At 44.9% G+C, this 20,203-nt stretch overlaps 1 protein-coding gene across 1 annotated transcript in view; it reads left to right on the top strand.

Annotated features, from left to right (window-relative positions):
- The first annotated feature begins 376 nt into the window (after positions 1 to 376).
- Positions 377 to 20,203, top strand: part of SLC5A1 (solute carrier family 5 member 1) — a 149,147-nt gene continuing 129,320 nt past the window's right edge. Inside the window, exons 1-2 of the mRNA XM_069757633.1 lie at positions 377 to 763; positions 3,320 to 3,391. Coding sequence (XP_069613734.1) covers positions 635 to 763; positions 3,320 to 3,391 — 201 coding nt within the window. The 5' untranslated portion in view covers positions 377 to 634. The remainder of the gene's footprint in view (positions 764 to 3,319; positions 3,392 to 20,203) is intronic.

Genomic DNA, 20,203 nt, shown 5'->3' with positions numbered 1-20,203 from the left:
TTCATGTAAGCCAGAATGGGATAAAATAAGATTGGACTTTGTCATCTTTTTTTTTCTTTGACATCAGAAATATGCCATTTAATTACCTTTATCAAGCTATTTAGTTGTATGTATTGTAAGATTGTTAATTAGAAAGTCTAAGGGTCAAACCGAACCTGAAAAGGACATCATGTTCTGGAAAAATTATCTTTCAATTAAATTATTGTCAGCACATCAGATTTTTCTTTCACTTCCTTTTTGTATTTGTCTCATGGAGAAGACAACATTGTTAATGCTAACAATACACAAACTGTCCGGAGAAAGGTGCCAAGCTGGCATCACCTGGCATACACCCATCTGCTTTCTGCTACTTGATTTCACACATTCCAGTTCTTACAACACAAGTGACTTCTCAGGTCTAACTCTTATCAAGGAATGCTGAACTGTAGGGGATATGAAGGACTTATCTGAGTCCTGACTAGGTTTTGGAAAGTAAATCAGAAGCAAGTTATACATTGGTAAGGTAAGGGGCGGAGGACCAATGTGGGATGAGTTTATTATTAACCCCACATCTGAGTCACACACCTAAAGGAAGAATAGGGCACCCGCTGGCAGAGTGCACAGAGACAGTGCCTCTTAGACTGACACAGGCAGCATGTCATCCACTCCAAGTGCCACCATCACAGGTGGTCCAGCCAAAGACGACACCATCCCCATCAACAACCCAGCGGATATCTCTGTAATTGTGGTATATTTTTTGGTGGTGCTGGCTGTGGGAATATGGGTGAGTATTTTATTTATTTGGAAACTGTATTTGGAGATCATCATAATGATTGCGGATTTGTGTCTTATGAAGAACGGTGCAAAAAGCTAAATTTTCACTAATGTATTCTTCATACGTTTTTGGACCACGTGCAATTATTTAGTTTATGTGATGTACTGGTGCAGAATCTGAGACCGTTGGACTTCTAGAATGCGAATAAAAGCCTCTGTTATTTTTACATTATGCAAGAAACCAGTGAAGATATGTTATCATAGAGTCAAATTAAACATCCTATATGTGATATATCAAGCTTGCTTCCCTGGTAGCAAAAGTATACCCTGACAAATCTTGGAGCTTTTGGGCCATTGTCTATATATTGTGCTCTTACCTAATGTTGATATTCAGCACTACATAACTGATTGCTAGTAACAATGCAGAAAAAAATCGATTGAAAGATTAATCTAATGAGTAAATGATGATAAACTATGCAGTTCCACAACGTGCAAAGAATTACGTAATGCAGTATTTCTTTTCTTTGTGTCTGTAAATAATTCCTGCAAAATCCAAAGTGTACTTTTCTGTTATATGCATTAGGTTCATTTAAAGTTCTAATCATCTAATAGCTTGAGAAATGGATTTTAGAGCTGTATTAAAGAGCTTTAAATAACAAAATATGCCACAAATTACCCCCCAACAGAGCACTTCTCATTTAAAACGTGTCTTTAAATGGCACCTTTTAGCTTTCCCAGGCCCACCCAAACCCCTTTTTTGGCTTTTTGCCTTGTCTGTGTCCATAAAATCATTTTTATACCTTGGTCTGTGATATGCTAATTAGAAAGTGACTCGTAGTGGGGTGATGCTTTCCTCATACTAATCATCCCACAAATCATGGTATCATGCCCCTGTGGGGGTGAGTGACATGATTTGCAAGAGCGGCATCACCACCGACCCTTTGCAAGTCTCTGCCTCCCTGAAAATCCGCATTGAAGCCGGGTGTACGCTCCCCGGCTTCATCCCAGAGAGGCAACGATGACACAGGACTCCATTCTTCACCACTGGCTCTGCAAATCATGCAGATTGATGTTTTACATCACTGCTCACTCCCTGGACATGCTCAATGCACTGATATAGCCATTGTACCAATTCTATTATTTAATGCAAATTATTGCTGTATTTGTATGCCAATAATTAAAGGAATGGTCTGAAACTAATATTAATTTTCATCCTAAATGTCTCTATTTATTTTAATAATACAATAGTTTATCTAGTATGGTTTGTTACCTGTTTCTGTTTTGATGATGCTCCATTTGTGAATCCCCAGCTCATGCTAGGATACTCAAACGGGATGTCATCAGGGGGCAGGGGCTGTGGTCACCAACCAAAGCCTCTGTCCCAACCCTGAAATGAAGCGTCATCAGTGAGGTTCATTTAATGTGCTGGACTAGTCCCTGCTGTAGTATGAGTATGAGCTGGTTGTCAATTACAGCATATGCTCAATACGATGTCACTGCTCACTGTGCAATAGTCTTCTCCGTGCACAGTGACAGTGCACTCCCATGCCAACTGTTATTAGAATTGATGACCCAGTAGCAGAGTGCAGTGTCAGTGTGCATTGTAAGGAAGTTATCCAAGTAGCAGGGAGAAAAGAGATCACAACGTAATTTCCTTACAAGGTGCACTGACAGGTGACTCTGTTGCTGGTTGGTCACTTCTCATCAGAACCAGTGAAGAAGCGCACTGTTACTGTTCAATAAGCAGTATATTGCAGAGTGAGAAGTGAGCTTGGACTGAGCATATGTCATAATTGACAACTGACGCATGCATAGTACAACAGGAACTAGCCCAGCCCCTGAAGTGGACCTCAGTGATGATGCTTCCTTTTAGGGTAGTGATAGAGGCTGTTGCAGTCCCCTGATGATGTCCCCTTTGAGTATCCGAACATGGGCAGCACGGTGGCTCAGTGGATAGCACTGCAGCCTTGCAGTGCTGGAGTCCTGGGTTCTAATCCCACCCAGGACAACATCTGCAAAGAGTTTGTATGTTCTCTCCGTGTTTCTGTGGGTTTCCTCCGGGTACTCCGGTTTCCTCCCGCTATATAAAAAAAATAAAGATCATTATTATTATTATTATGCATGGAGTCTCAAACAAAGCTTCATCAAAACGGAAATAGATATAATTAAATAGATAAGACATTTAGGATGAAAATCAATATTGGTTTTGGACCACCCCAAAAAGTGTCTAATGTGGCTTATGGGTCCTACTAAATTTATCATGACATATGCACCATTATGATGAATTTGGAGCACTTTCTGTCATTTTCTCTTTTAACTTCATGCCCCCTTTCAATAACATTAGCAATAAATCTTGTCAAAATAATCTAATAAATGTATCCGGAATTTATTAGTAGAAGCCTATGTAAGTGAAACATGTCAGAGTGGTGCCACGTTACATCGCAGATGTTATTAGAACTATAGTATATAGACTATAGCCTTGCATCATCGTATCTGGTACATTTTTGATACATGGATATCAGAGTCTATCATGCCTTTTGACCTTTTACCCTGTCTACTTTTTCAGGCTATGGTAAGGACAAGCCGTGGCACTGTAGGAGGTTTCTTCTTGGCAGGGCGTAGCATGGTGTGGTGGCCGGTAAGTGTCGTTAAGAAGAGGGGACTTAATTAAAATGGTTGTCCACTACTTTAAAACTGATCCTTAGGATGTCATCAATATCAGATTAATGCTGGTGCAACACCTGGAAACATTTTGGGTCATAGCAGCAAATATCCAACTGGACATAGCATCAGATAATTTATCCATATCCACATAAACTCATGACCCACGATATTGCAAATTTATCGCATGTAGCAGTCAGTCGCTTGCATACATAAAGGTTACAGTACGACATGTTGTGGGTTAGGTTACAGTAAATCATTTCATCGGTAGGAGAACAGTAATACAAATCAAATGGAACTTGATTAATACTATGGCCCTGATTCAGCAAAGCAATTATGCCAGAAATCTGTTGTAAATCAAATGGAAAAGATGACAAACCTTTTCTCAACAATGCCGCTCTGGATTAATCAGGGTTTATGTGTCTCGGATGACTACTCCAAAAGGCAGGTCTCCAGAGGCTTCAACCATACCTGATCCACATGACTGGCAGGTCTCTTCCTATACACACCCATGGGAAGAGAGTTGTCAGTCATAGAAACTAGGTGGGAAAAGTGGCCAGGGACCTGTTTTGCACTGGTCAACCCAGACACAGAGTAACCGACCGGTTTTACAAAATAATTTTTCTATGAAATGCCGCAATGATTTAGAGACAACGTACATAGCTGCAGTAACACAGCCAGTGTCTGATTCATGCTGCTGGTGGCTTGGGCAGCATGAACCAGCTGATGACTTCCCTTTAAAGTATCTGCTCAGCTCTGCCTAGCACTTATATAAAATGATATACATGCATTAATAGGTTGCTCTTTTATTTGAAAAGTATAAGGCTATGTGCACACGTTGCGGATTGGGGTGCAGAATTTTCTGCACAAAATCTGCATCTCCTGGCAGAAAATGCAGGTGCAGATTTGATGCGTTTGTTATGTGGATTTTGTGCGTTTTTGTTGCGGATTTCATGCGCTTTTTACCCCTGCGGATTTCTATAATGGAAGGGTGCAGAAAGGCTGCAGATCCGCAGTGACATGCTCCTTCTGTCAATCAGCTGCGTTTTCTATGCGGATTTTCCCGCACCATCAGCACAGCATTTTTTTTCCTATTGATTTACATTGTACTCTAAATCACTTTGCGGATCTGCAGCGTTTCTGCGCGGAAAAAAAACGCTGCGGATCCGCAGTAAATCCGCAACGTGTGCACATAGCTTAAGGGTTTGGGTAGGTTTGTACCCATGGATGCATTCAGAGATGACAAGACAGTGGCAATACTTTCTTCTGTAACATGCTAATCTGGCACTCCTTTGCAATGGTATTATGATTAATGCTGTCCTTTACATAAATATTATATTACAAGTTAGTTCTTCACAACTATATATAACTAAATGTAAAGTTATTTTAGCAAGAAAACCAGTAAATAGTCTAAGCTTAAATGAACAGTATGAGTGGCGAGGTTATGAATGGTACAAGCAGGCACAATGCCAGTTCTCTGTGTGTCGCAATAGCACGCTGAATGAACAACTTGCAAAATCGAGACGTATTAATGATCCGGATAGGAACACTCATGCTTTGGAAGGATTAAAGACAACTTCCTTGTGCCCCTTGTGAACCTACTCTATGTCTCTAACATTATGCAAATCCAATGGTGAGTTCATCACTGAGGATATCTAGAAATTACAGATTATACTCAATTACTTTCCCATGAACTTTCAGATACAATGAAGGGTGGAGGTCACAATGTTTCACAAAATCTTTTCTTTAAAGGGAACCTGTCACCCCCAAAATGGAAGGTGAGCTAAGCCCACCGGCATCAGGGGCTTATCTACAGCATTCTGAAATGCTGTAGATAAGCCCCCGATGTATCCTAAAAGATGAGAAAAAGAGGTTAGATTATACTCACCCAGGGGCGGTCCCGGTATGGTTCTGGTCTGATGGGCATCGCGGTCCGGTCCGGCGCCTCCTATCTTCATCAGATGATATCATCTTCTTCTCTGCGTGCTGCGGCTCCGGCTCCGGCGTACTTTGTCTGCCCTGTTGAGGGCAGAGCAAAGTACTGCAGAGCGCAGGCGCCGGGAAAGGTCAGAGAGACCCTACGCCTGCGCACTGCAGTACTTTACTCTGCCCTCAACAGGGCAGACAAAGTACGCCGGAGCCGGAGCCGCAGCATGAAGAGAAGAAGAGGACGTCATCTGATGAAGATAGGAGGTGCCGGACCGGACCGCGACGCCAATCGGACCAGAACCGGACAGGGACCGCCCCTGGGTGAGTATAATCTAACCACTTTTTCTCATCTTTTAGGTTACATCAGGCTTATCTACAGCATTCCAGAATGCTGTAGATAAGCCCCTGATGCCAGTGGGCTTAGCTCACCTTCCATTTTGGGGGTGACAGGTTCCCTTTAAGTAAAGAATTCTCATTCTCCATCTTCTCCATGTAGAGCCATTGTCTTATCCTTCCTTGAGAAATCCCATTTTATCTGGAGAAATAAACTAAAGCCCGATTTATCAAAACCGGCATTCTGCACTCCAATCTTGATAAGGGGGTGTGCTGGAGTTAGATGCTCCTGATTCATGAAGTGAGCTCGTTCAGAAAAGTTGGAACTTTTATCTGTGTTTTTCTGACCTCCTCTCAGCTGATTTATAACCATAGACCACATCAAACTTGAATGTGCAGGGAAACAAAGAGCTTGTAAAAGCCAAACGGTGAAAAATTTGCAATGAAACCCAAATGGAAATATTATTTTTAGCCCAAAATACATGCAATTTAAGTAGGAAAATGTCCCCAAAGGTGGCCATCCCCTTTAATTGTTTCTCTAATTTCCTAGTGTAGTAACATAGTAACATAGTTAGTAAGGCCGAAAAAAGACATTTGTCCATCCAGTTCAGCCTATATTCCATCATAATAAATCCCCAGATCTACGTCCTTCTACAGAACCTAATAATTGTATGATACAATATTGTTCTGCTCCAGGAAGACATCCAGGCCTCTCTTGAACCCCTCGACTGAGTTCGCCATCACCACCTCCTCAGGCAAGCAATTCCAGATTCTCACTGCCCTAACAGTAAAGAATCCTCTTCTATGTTGGTGGAAAAACCTTCTCTCCTCCAGACGCAAAGAATGCCCCCTTGTGCCCGTCACCTTCCTTGGTATAAACAGATCCTCAGCGAGATATTTGTATTGTCCCCTTATATACTTATACATGGTTATTACATCGCCCCTCAGTCGTCTTTTTTCTAGACTAAATAATCCTAATTTCGCTAATCTATCTGGGTATTGTAGTTCTCCCATCCCCTTTATTAATTTTGTTGCCCTCCTTTGTACTCTCTCTAGTTCCATTATATCCTTCCTGAGCACCGGTGCCCAAAACTGGACACAGTACTCCATGTGCGGTCTAACTAGGGATTTGTACAGAGGCAGTATAATGCTCTCATCATGTGTATCCAGACCTCTTTTAATGCACCCCATGATCCTGTTTGCCTTGGCAGCTGCTGCCTGGCACTGGCTGCTCCAGGTAAGTTTATCATTAACTAGGATCCCCAAGTCCTTCTCCCTGTCAGATTTACCCAGTGGTTTCCCATTCAGTGTGTAATGGTGATATTGATTCCTTCTTCCCATGTGTATAACCTTACATTTATCATTGTTAAACCTCATCTGCCACCTTTCAGCCCAAGTTTCCAACTTATCCAGATCCATCTGTAGCAGAATACTATCTTCTCTTGTATTAACTGCTTTACATAGTTTTGTATCATCTGCAAATATCGATATTTTACTGTGTAAACCTTCTACCAGATCATTAATGAATATGTTGAAGAGAACAGGTCCCAATACCGACCCCTGCGGTACCCCACTGGTCACAGCGACCCAGTTAGAGACTATACCATTTATAACCACCCTCTGCTTTCTATCACTAAGCCAGTTACTAACCCATTTACACACATTTTCCCCCAGACCAAGCATTCTCATTTTGTGTACCAACCTCTTGTGCGGCACGGTATCAAACGCTTTGGAAAAATCGAGATATACCACGTCCAATGACTCACCGTGGTCCAGCCTATAGCTTACCTCTTCATAAAAACTGATTAGATTGGTTTGACAGGAGCGATTTCTCATAAACCCATGCTGATATGGAGTTAAACAGTTATTCTCATTGAGATAATCCAGAATAACATCCCTCAGAAACCCTTCAAATATTTTACCAACAATAGAGGTTAGACTTACTGGCCTATAATTTCCAGGTTCACTTTTAGAGCCCTTTTTGAATATTGGCACCACATTTGCTATGCGCCAGTCCTGCGGAACAGACCCCGTCACTATAGAGTCCCTAAAAATAAGAAATAATGGTTTATCTATTACATTACTTAGTTCTCTTAGTACTCGTGGGTGTATGCCATCCGGACCCGGAGATTTATCTATTTTGATCTTATTTAGCCGGTTTCGCACCTCTTCTTGGGTTAGATTGGTGACCCTTAATATAGGGTTTTCAGTGTTTCTTGGGATTTCACCTAGCATTTCATTTTCCACCGTGAATACCTTGGAGAAGAAGGTGTTTAATATGTTAGCTTTTTAGTAAGTAATCTATTAAATCATAACATGAAGAAGAGTAAATATCGAACATCATCTGCAAAGGCAGATGAACACAGTACCCAAAGAGATAGTATTATGAAGTAGTAAGTGATCATTTATGGGTACCAGGTGTGATATGGGTTGGTCATAATAAAGTCATACATTATACTGTATAGAGCACTATGTGAGGCCACTATAATGTATGCAGAACTATGTGAGGCCACTGTACTGTATGCAGGACTATGTGAGGCCTTTATTCTGTATGGAGAACTATGTGGTGCCATTATACAATATGGAGCACTATGTGAGGCCATTATGCTGTGTACAGCACAATGTGTGGCCATTATACTGTATGGAGCACTGTGTGGGGCAATTATATTGTATAAACTATGTGGGGAAATTATACTCTATGGAGCATAATGTGGGGCCATTATACTATATGGAGCACTTTTTGTGGCCATTATAATGTATAGAGAATTATGTGGGGTCATTCCACTGTATGGAGCACTATGTGGAGCCATTATACTGTATGGAAGGCAATGCAAGGCCCCGCTATACTGTATGGAGCACATTTTGTGGCCAATAGGGCTGGCTCACACAAATGTATAACACGGCTGAGTACTATGCGATGTTTTAACACATAGCACTAAGACCAGTGTTATTCTTTGGGGCAACTCAGATCTGTGATTATTTTCTTATGCCAATTCGGCATGAGAGAACGTTCGCTGCGTGCTGTGAGTGCAACCGAGGATCGGATCGCAGAAACCCATACAAGTCTATGGGTGCGTGTAAAATATCCGACTGCCCTCAGATGTCATACAAGGGTAGGCCGATAACCGCAGAAGCTGGCAATGGTGGATATGGAGACATTACTTTCTCTGTCTCCTCCGTACCTGTGCTGCGATTTTCTCATCAATAGAATCGGAGCACAGTGCACTGACTGGATAAATCTCTGACAGAGTTTGAGCTGAGTTTTATTTGCATAATCGACCCCGATTCTCTCGCATGAGAGAACATATGCTCATGTGACCTCAGTCTTAGGCTGCCGTCACACTAGCAGTATTTGGTCAGTATTTTCCATCAGTATTTGTAAGCCAAAACCAGGATTGGAACAATTAGAGGAAAAGTATAATAGAAACATGTGCACCACTTCTGTATTTATCACCCACTCCTGGTTTTGGCTTACACATACTGAGGTAAAATACTGACCAAATACTGTTAGTGTGACGGGTGCTTTCCCGCAAACTGACATACATGTACGGCGTGACGATCGTGCAGGCTCACTCTGAGCGGTGTGAAGAGGTGGGATGGATTTCGCTTTTTTTATCAAAAAACATATTAACTAAATACCAAATATTATTTTCATGCACTATGCTATTTAATCATTATGTTTCTGTCTTTGGCTGTTTCTGTTTAGTGGCTAGTGTGAATATGTGCTTACACTCTGTGTGCACCACAGTTTATATCACAGTTCATACTTTTGGTTTTTTCCTGTCTCTTTGCATCATATGCATATAAAGGTGTGGCCTGTCTTTCTTTTGAGCTAGGCATTATTGATGTGGTCTTCCATGGCTGTGTGTCCACTAGTTGGGCTCAGTCCGTCTCAGCCCTTATCCACATGCACAGTGGCGTATCCAGGGGGGGGCAGCCGGGGCATGTGCCCCGGGCGCAGCTGACAGGGGGGCGCCAGCGGGCCGCCTGATGTGATGCGGCATTACAGCTGTCATAAGCCAGGCTCCTCGTCGGCGGCCTTCTGCCGGCCCCACAGACCAGTGAGATAATAGTCCCGTGCTGCTGCGCTAGTACCCGGCGGTTGCGGTTCGCTTTCTTGTTTTGTGAGACAAGAGGAGTCCCTTCCTTCTCTGTTTAAAGCCTGCTGCCTGCGCCCTGGGCTGGACCCTGACAACCGCTGAGAGGCGCTCTGACCGCCGCTGGCACTTCCGTTCAGGGAAGCGCCAGCAGCGGCTGACGTCATGGAGAGTGTGACAGGCTGCTGCTGCATCGTTCGTCGTTGCGCTGCAGCACCGTTGACTAGGTTCGCGGCCGCGGGTGTCCTGTGTGTTTAGTCAGTAGTCACAGTGTGTAGGTGCTGTTGTTGCGTGGTTGGACGGTGACGTCGTTGGTGGTAGGTCAGGTCAGGGTCAGGACAGGTGCGTCGTGCTCCACTACTCCAGACCGGGGCCGCAGGGACCACCGGGTGACTCCAAGTTCCCCGATTGTCATAGGCAGCTACAGCCCACATCCCAAGAGACACTGTAATATACACTGCACAGCAGAACTGTGTTGGTGTGTTTGATTTTTCACAGGCAGCCGAGCTGAGATTGTGTGAGGCAGCAGAGCCAAGATTGATGCAGCAGGGCTGAGATGGTGTGATGCAGCAGAGCTGTTATGTTTTGATGAAGCAGAGCTGATATGGTATGATGCAGCAGAGCTGAGATGGTCTGATGCAGACCATCACAGCTCTGCTACATCAGACCATCACAGCTCTTCTTCATCAGACCATCACAGTTCTGCTGCATCAGACCATCTCAGCTTTGCTGCATCAGACCATCTCAGCTCTGCTGCATCAGACCATCTCAGCTCTGCTGCATCACACCATCGCCGCTCTGCTTCATCAGACCATCTCAGCTCTGCTGCATCAGAGCTGAGATGGTCTGATGAAGCAGAGCTGAGATGGTCTGATGAAGCAGAGCTGAGATGGTCTGATGAAGCAGAGCTGAGATGGTCTGATGAAGCAGAGCTGAGATGGTCTGATGCAGCAGAGCTGTGATGGTCTGATGCAGCAGAGCTGTGATGGTCTGATGCAGCAGAGCTGTGATGGTCTGATGAAGCAGAGCTGTGATGGTCTGATGTAGCAGAGCTGAGATGGTCTAATGAAGCAGAGCTGAGATGGTCTGATGCAGCAGAGCTGTGATGGTCTGATGCAGCAGAGCTGTGATGGTCTGATGAAGCAGAGCTGAGATGGTCTGATGAAGCAGAGCTGAGATGGTCTGATGAAGCAGAGCTGAGATGGTCTGATGAAGCAGAGCTGAGATGGTCTGATGCAGCAGAGCTGTGATGGTCTGATGCAGCAGAGCTGTGATGGTCTGATGCAGCAGAGCTGTGATGGTCTGATGAAGCAGAGCTGTGATGGTCTGATGTAGCAGAGCTGAGATGGTCTAATGAAGCAGAGCTGAGATGGTCTGATGCAGCAGAGCTGTGATGGTCTGATGCAGCAGAGCTGTGATGGTCTGATGAAGCAGAGCTGAGATGGTCTGATGAAGCAGAGCTGTGATGGTCTGATGAAGCAGAGCTGAGATGGTCTGATGAAGCAGAGCTGAGATGGTCTGATGCAGCAGAGCTGTGATGGTCTGATGCAGCAGAGCTGTGATGGTCTGATGCAGCAGAGCTGTGATGGTCTGATGAAGCAGAGCTGAGATGGTCTGATGAAGCAGAGCTGAGATGGTCTGATGCAGCAGAGCTGTGATGGTCTGATGTAGCAGAGCTGTGATGGTCTGATGAAGCAGAGCTGTGATAGTCTGATGTAGCAGAGCTGAGATGGTCTGATGAAGCAGAGCTGTGATGGTCTGATGTAGCAGAGCTGTGATGGTCTGATGAAGCAGAGCTGAGATGGTCTGATGCAGCAGAGCTGAGATGGTCTGATGCAGCAGAGCTGAGTTGGTCTGATGCAGCAGAGCTGAGATGGTCTGATGCAACAGAGATGTGATGATCTGATGTAGCAGAGCTGAGATTGTCTGATATTGTAGAGCTGAGTTTGTTAAGTGCCACCTATCTAAATTTGTGAAATGTAGCAAACCTGAACCTGTTATTCACATGTAGCAGCTCTTGTAGTCCTGATATGTCAGATGTAGCAGAGCTACAGTTAATGTTCAAATGGGGGAGGTGGGGGGAGAGGTTGGAGGGGGGGGCGCCGAACTGATCCTTTGCCCCGGGTGCAGTAAAGGCTAGATACACCTCTGCACATGCATGTCACTTGACAAACGGTAAGGTTTTTAATATTAGAGTTAGAACTGTCCCAATTATGCTTGCTGTGAAGAGGTGGGATGACTTTCACATTTTTTTTTTTAATCAAAAAACATGTTAACTAAATGCGGTATACTATTTTCATGCACTATGCTATTTATTTATTTATTTACTGCATGGTCATTATTAGTCATTATGTTTCTATCTTTGGTTGTTTGTAATTAGTGGCTAGTGTGAAGAACGTGCATTTACATGCTGTATGCACACCGATTTATCTCCCAGTTCATACCTTTGGGGTTTTTTTTTCTAATAAAAAAACCAGCTTTCTCTAACCTTGTGCCAAAAACACGCAGCCATGGGTTCTTCTAAGCAGCTGCCTAGTGCTCTGAAAATGAAAATGGTGGAGAACCACAAAGCAGAAGAAGGCTATAAGAAGATAGCAAAGCGTTTTCAAGTTGCCCTTTCCTCAGTTTGAAATGCAATTTAGGGATCTTTCACACGTCCATGTAAAATGGGGCCCAGTGAATGGGTCTGTGCACATGTCAGTGTTTCCACGGACCGTGTGGGCAAAACACGCTGACATGTCCGTTTTTTACCATTAACATGGGACGCAAAATGTCCTATACACATGCACTCGGATGACACATATGGATGGCATTGGTGTGACACGCATTGGTGCCAGGGAAGAAGCGCTACAGTATGCGCTGTTCCCCGGCACCGGGTGCTAAAGACGTCTCTCATCATTCTCCCCTTGCTCTGACGACAATCAACGAGAGCAGGGTAGAATGATAAGAGTTATATTCAAGTGGTAACAATGACAGCAGGAGGCTGATGGGACTATTACTCCCATCAGCCTACACCTGCTGCCGCTAATAACAGTGGCAACAGGAGTGGCTGATGGGAGTATTCATGAGCCTCCGCCTATAAATAAATGAAACACCCAGCGTGAATTCATCTATATTTTCTATAACCAGCCAGACAAAACTGACAGCTGGGGGCTGCATCCGTCAGCTGTCAGCGTTAGCAAGGCTTGTTATCAAGAATAGAGGGGGGTTCCCATGCTGTTTTTTTTTTTAAATTATTTAAATAAATAAATACTAAAAAAACAGCATAGGGGCCCCTCTATTCTTGATAACCAACCTTGCTGAAGCTTATATTTGAAGGGTTGATTTATTTGCTTATTTTACTCACTTATATAGTGCCATTAATTCCACAGTGCTTTAGGCTGGTTTCACACGTCCAGATAATTCCAGTACCGGAGAAAACGGTACCGGAGTCATCCGTGTCCATGTGCTCACGTGGCACATCAGTGTGGCACACATGCGGCAGCCGTGTGCTGCCCGTGTGCCACCTGAGGACCACACGGACCGTGCAGGAGAGACAGCACTACAGTAAGCGTTGTCCCCTGCTTGTGGTGCTGAAGCCGGCATTCATCCCTTCTGTCCTGCTCGGCTGAAAGCAGCGCTTACAGGAGAGAAGGGATGAAAGATCAAGTTTCTTTTTGTTTAAAATAAAGTTTGGGGGTCACCTCCCGCCTCCCATCCCCCGTGCGCCCGCCCGCTTGCAGAGAAATACTCACCCAGCTCCTGCGATGTCTGCTCTCAGCGCCGGCAGCTTGTCCTGTGTGAACAGTCACGTTGTACAGCTTATAACAGTGATGAATATGCGCATATTCATCACTGTAATGAGTGGTACCATGTGACCGCTCACACAAGAACAAGACAGGCTGCCGGTGCTGAGAGGAGACATCGCAGGAGCTGGGTGAGTATTTCTCGGCAAGCGGGCGGGCGTACGGGGGATGGGAGGTGGGAGGTGACCCTCAAACTTTATTTTTAACAAAAAAAACTTGATTTTTCATCTCTTCTCTCCTGCAGGGCAGAAGAGATGAATGCCGCCTTCAGCACCACACGCAGGGGGGACAGCGCTTAACTGTAGCGCTGTTTCTCCTGCGGCGGTACGTGCACACGGAGGAGAGTGCACACTGTTCTCCGTGTGCACGTGTGCGGCACATGCTGCCGGAGATAAGCGGACATGTCTCCGTGTTTTGCACACAGACACACGGTCCGTGAAAACACAGAGACATGTGCATTAGACCCATTCATATGAATGAGTCTACGTGTGTCAGTGTCTTCAGTACGTGAGAAAACTGTCAGTACACGTACCGGAGATACTGACGTGTAAAAGAGGCCTAACAGACATTATTGTCATTTTCCCCATTGGGGTTCACAATCTAGATTCATCTAGATAAGTCTTTGGAGTGTGGGAGGAAACCGGAGATACCAGAGGAAACCCACGCAAACATGGGGAGAACATACAAACTCCTTGCAGATGTTGTCCTTGGTGGGATTTGAACCCAGGACCCCAGCGCTGCAAGGCTGAGCCACCGTGCTGCCCACGATGTCACCTTTGTATTGTTAGGTAACATCAAGCCCATGGCTTAGTAATGGAGAGGTGTCTATAAGAAACATATCCATTAATAATCCTATAATTACATGGTAAATAAAGACTCAGCAAGTATAAAGTATTTTATTAAAAATAAAACAAAACACTTTTCCATTTTTATTTAAAAATAACAAACACAGTTATACTAAATTAACGCCTAATTACACCGAAGCCCTCATTTTCTGTGATAAAACTAAAATAAAAAACAACAATATCCATCACCTCTCCGTCGTTCCGTCCCACGCCGTATTCCGTGTCTAGGGGATAAATAGTTTTCAACCTGGACGGTGCCAAAATGTAACCATCCAGGCTTAGAACCACTGGGGAATGAGCTGTTGCTTCAGCAAGGCTGGTTGTCAAAAATGGGGGGATACCACACTTTTTTTTAAATGATTTATTTAAATTATTTAAAAAAAACTGCATGGGGACCCCTCTATCCTTCATAACCAGCCTTGCTGAAGCTGGTAGCTGAGGTTTGCAGCCCCAAGCTGTGAGTTTTGCCTGGATGGTTATAGAAAATATAGAGGAAACCCTGCCTTTTTTTCATATATGTATTTATAGCCTAGGCAGCGGCTGATGAATACTCCCATCAGCTGCTCAGCAGGTGTAGGCTGATGGGAGTAATAGTCCCATCAACCGCCTCCTTCTGTCATTGTTCTCACTTGAATATAATTCTCATCATTATTCCCTGCTCGCGCTGATTGCTGGCAGAGCAGGGGAGAATGATGAGAGCCATCTTCAGCACCTGGCGTCGGGGAACATTGCTTACTCTAGCATTACTTCCCTATTGCCCATCCGTGTGGTACTGATGCAGCACATGGGCAGCATATGGTTGCCACATGTGTGCTGAAAGTATTACACACACGGAGACTGTTGTCTCCGATACCGTTTTTTTTTTTCGGTATCGGAAATATTAGGAAGTGTGAATCCGGCCTAAGAAATGGCACTTAAAAGGAACAGTGGAGGTCAAGATAACGTCTGGAAGACTAACCAAAATTTCAGTGAGAGCTGTTCATAGGATTGCTACAGAGGCAAATCAGAGACCTTCAGAAAGACTTTGAATTTGTTGTACATTGTTCTACTGTTCTGAGATGCCTACACAAATATGATCTTCATGGAAGAGTCATCAGAAGAAAACCTCTCCTGTATCCTCACCATAAAATTGAGTGTCAGAAGTATGCAAAGAACATTTAAAAAAGCCTGATGCATTTTGGAAATAAGTAATTTGGACCGATGAGGTTAAAATGGAACTCTTTGGCCACAATGATCAAAGGTATGTGTGAAAAGAAAATGGCTCAGAAATTCAGGAAAAGAATATCTCGCCAATCATTAAGCATGGGTGTGGATCAATCATGCTTTGGTTGTGTTGCAGCCAATGGCACAGGGAACATTTCACGGGTAGAGGCAAGAATGGTCCAGCAACAAAAAAAGAGTCCACAAGTGAACAGCACCAATGTCTAACCCTGAATATATCCACAAACGATCCTTAGAAACTGAAGCAAGTCGGTTTTATGCAGCTGGTATGCGGTGCTCACATGAAAAAACAAGTACATATGCAAGTGTTTGCAGAAGAAATGTGCAACACTCACCGGATTCCTGTTAACCAGAGTCCTTTATTGTGACACAATAAAGGACTCTGGTTAACAGTAATCCAATGAGTGCTGCACATTTCTTCTGCAAACACTTGCAGTGGCAAGAATGGATTCAGTGAAATTTCAACAAATTCTTGATGCAAACATAACACATCTGTAAAATTTATTGCTTGGAAATTTGGAGACATGTTGTCAGAAGTTTATAGAATAAAAGAACAATTTACATTTTACTAAAAAATGTCCCTATAAAGAGAAAAATCAGACAAACTGAACATTTTGCAGTGGTCTCTTAATTTTTGCCAGAGCTGTATTTGGTGCGGCTTCCTTTGACTTGGATGGTGTACCTTGCAATTCACCTTGTCCAGTTTTTGGAGCACCTCATATGGGCCTTGCCACTTGGCTAGGAATTTGCTCACTACCGTAAGGATAAGCACTAGCACCCAGTACCTGCGTTGGAACTGCCTCAGCCTTGCTGATCAGTTATACACCCTTGCCTGTGACACTTGTGCCTGGAGAAAATGCTCCTTCATAATAGGCATTACTTCTGCCATCTTCTCCTGCAACTAGGAGACATTCTCTATGATACTCCGGTGTGGCATGACCTTGGCTTCCCAGGTTTCCTTGGCAATGTCCAGGAGCCGTAACAAATGTCGACCATACAGGTGCTCGAACGACGAGAATCCAGTGTAGGCTTGAAGAACTTCTCTGAGAGAAGAGCAGAAGCGGAAGCAAATAGTCCCAATCTCGACCGTCCATCTCAATGACCTTCTTGAGCATGGCCTTTAAGGTTTTATTGAAGTGCTCTACTAGGCTGTCTGTCTGCGGATGGTAAACTGAGGTTCGCAGCTGGGCAACCTGAAAGACCTTACACAGCTCTTTCATCACCTTGCTCATGAACAGAGTTCCCTGGTCTGTCAAAATGTCTTTCGGCAGGCATGTCCTAGCAAAAATATGGACAAGTTTCCGGGCAGTACTCTTGGCCAAAGAGTTCCTTAGTGGTGATGCTTATGCAGCACCCCAGAGTCCTGGTTCATTGCAGTAATGTTATTCTTCCACCAGTGGGAGTGATGTTACGTCTGAAGGCAATGAAGGAGATCTTCTCTCCAGGTATCACAACCATTATACACACTTCACACTCCAGTCCGCCAGGGGGAGCCATGCTTTTATCTATTAGGGCACTCCTCACACTTAGGTAAAACTGGTGGGTTGGTTAGGAAGTTAGACAGAAGCTGACTGGAGGGAGAAGGAGATAGTCAGAGAGTCCCGACCGAGTTTGGCAGAGGCTGGTTGGAGTGGGTTCCAGCCAGCTCCAGACTGCGGCCTGTGGAAGACGAAGGTACACGGAGCTGCGTCTGCCCCACGTGCGTCTGCCCCACGTGCGTCAGCATCCTAAGAAGGACACAAAAGGAATTGTGTTGCAGTGAGTGAGCCTCCTTCTGAAGCGCAGTACCGGTAGCCAGAACACCGAGGGAGTAAAGAGCTCTATGCCGTTACTTCAGAGACTGGCAGGACAGTTAATTCCACTTTAGCTGCCCAACCATTTTACCCAGGAGGCAGGGTGGCAACTTGTGGGGGCCGGGGTGTCTCTAGAGTCCCTGTAAAAAGCCTCAGGCCACCAGTAATACGGGTTTGTCCTATCTGTCAGGGGGACAGAGAGAAGAGACTTAACATCTACAATAGTTGTGAGGACCTTACCGAGTTGCTCAGCAGGGAGGTACTACAACGCCCAGATGCTAGAGGAAGGCTATTGAATTCCACCTGGATAAGGGGACTCTGGATGTGCCTTCAGACCAGCCGGACTCTGCCTACCCCGTGGTCCCTACTCTGGACTGTGGATGCTGAAGCCTTCAGTAAAGGTAGAGACTGCAACCTTGTGTCCTCGTTATTCACTACGCCTTACATCATCCACCATCTACACTCTGGGAAGCCCTGGGGACATACTTCACCTGTGGGAAGGTATACCATCTACCTGCCATCACATGACCCCAGCGGACCCCTAAGCAGCGTTGGTCACCCTGACCGAACACCACAGGTGGTGTCACGAATATTATCCTATACACTTTTGTCCTTTTATTGGACGCCCCTCAAAGGGCCACAGACCGGGTAAAGCTACCGTGACATCCCCACTGAGTACAGAATAAGGGCCTGGATCCGAGTACCCCATTGCCCTGACGTGGGGGCTCTCCACTTAAGTTTAGTTCATGACCGCTAGGATGTATTGATGCCCTTGTGCAGAATTGACTAGGGGACCTACTAGGTCCATGGCAATGCTCTCATATGGGACCATTATTACAGGTAATGGAACTAGGCGACTTCGGAAGTGAGTAGAAGGAGTGGTACCCCCCACCGGAGCTTCAGCCTGGAGGCTTCCTTCCTAAACAAGCACACCAGAGAGAAAAAAATTAGTAGCTGGAAATTTAACTCCCTCCAAGCACACCCTTGAGGTGGAGATATGGTGAGTAGTAGGGTTGAGCGACTTTTACTTTTTTAGGGTCGAGTCAGGTTTCGCGAAACCCGACTATCTCTAAAGTCGAGTCGAGTGAAATCGGCCAATTATGGCGTAAAGTCGGGGATCGACCGAAACACGAAACCCAATGCAAAGTCAATGTTTTTTTTATTTTTTTTCTCTCTCTCTCTCTCTTTCTCTCTCTCTCTCTCTCTCAAAATAAAAAATAGTTATATACTCAACCCCTGGGATCCACCGAAGCTCCGGCGATACGCACGTGGCTGCCGCCATCTTCCGTTCCCAGGATGCATTGCGAAATTACCCAGATGACTTAGCGGTCTCACGAGACCGCTAAGTCTTCTGGGTAATTTTGCAATAAGCCACGTATAGGGTGTATCCAAATGCGATACGCCTAGAGGTCCTCAAAAACAATAGGCAAATAAGCTAGGAGAACATCTCAAATATATATATATATATAGACCTAAAACGTAACCTTTAATAAACAACGTTTAAAACATGAAATGGATAATAGCAAAACATGTGATAAAGTGAAAAAATAGTGCTCATGTAACCAGTGCTCCATAAAAAAATGGTTTTATCTCATCAAATTATCGTTTCCTTCGCGGGAGCATCCATATGTATTCTAAAGGGGACGGGGAGACAGTCTCTATACTACCCCAGTCATGCCCCTGTGTTGCTCCCGCCCTGACAAGGGCAGTCCCCAAGTCAGTCTAGTACATTGAACCCACCAAGGCTATGTAAACTTCCCTACGCGTTTCTTCTCCCATAGGGGAGAATCATCAGGGGAACAGAATAAAATATATGTGTGGGATGTTTCTTTAAAGAGGGGAGTACCTGCGTCGGGAGGTAACCCCCCTGTCCGATGCTCCTAGTTATGGGCACAGACCTCTGGTAAGGTGAGATGCGGGACAACAAGCTACCACTTAAATAGTTTTCAAAGTAAACACAGCGTCCTACCTCATTTCCGCCTTTGCACGTGCTCTGTATTGCTGCTGTTGTTCTCAGCGGTGATGGCGGTGTGTTGTTGTTATGCTTCCCCCAGAAACCTATGTTATTACCGGTATCCTAAGCGCACTCCATTGCGCATGCGGCCCCTAGCGTTGTGCATATGCACTGTGCCGCCGGTAAATACTAGTATTTCCGGCTCGCATTGATCTAGTGCGCATGCGGTACTCATGGATTGATGCCGATGCTATCTACAGACGATATTATCACTGCCAGTCCGAAGTCCAGATCCCCGTAATATCGGATATGACGTTGCCTGGTTTCTAGGCAACGTATACTAACCTTTGCTGCAGCCCCGCCGGTGCCCCACAAAGTGAGACATATTATATCAATCTTCCGGCGCCAGGCATGATATACAGTAGCTAGTCTCTAAATATGTGCACCATAGTAATTTCGCAATGCATCGCCGGGAACGGAAGATGGCGGCAGGCGCGAGCGGCTCGGCGGACTACGGAGGGTGAGAATAACAGGTTTTTTGTATTTTTAACATTACATTTTTTACTATTGATGCTGCCTATGCGGCATCAATAGTAAAAAGTTGGGGACACACAGAGTTAAAAACAGCGATAATGGAGTGCGTTACCCGCGGCATAACGCGGTCCGTTACCGCCGGCATTAACCCTGTGTGAGCGGTGACTGGAGGGGAGTATGCGGGCGCCGGGCACTGACTGCGGGGAGTAAGGAGCGGCCATTTTCTTCCGGACTGTGCCCGTCGCTGATTGGTCGTGGCTGTTTTGCCGCGACCAATCAGCGACTTGGATTTCCATGA

The sequence above is a fragment of the Ranitomeya imitator genome, chromosome 1 (assembly GCF_032444005.1).
Source record: "Ranitomeya imitator isolate aRanImi1 chromosome 1, aRanImi1.pri, whole genome shotgun sequence".
Taxonomy (NCBI): domain Eukaryota; kingdom Metazoa; phylum Chordata; class Amphibia; order Anura; family Dendrobatidae; genus Ranitomeya; species Ranitomeya imitator.
This window is presented reverse-complemented; position numbering and strand designations above follow the sequence as displayed.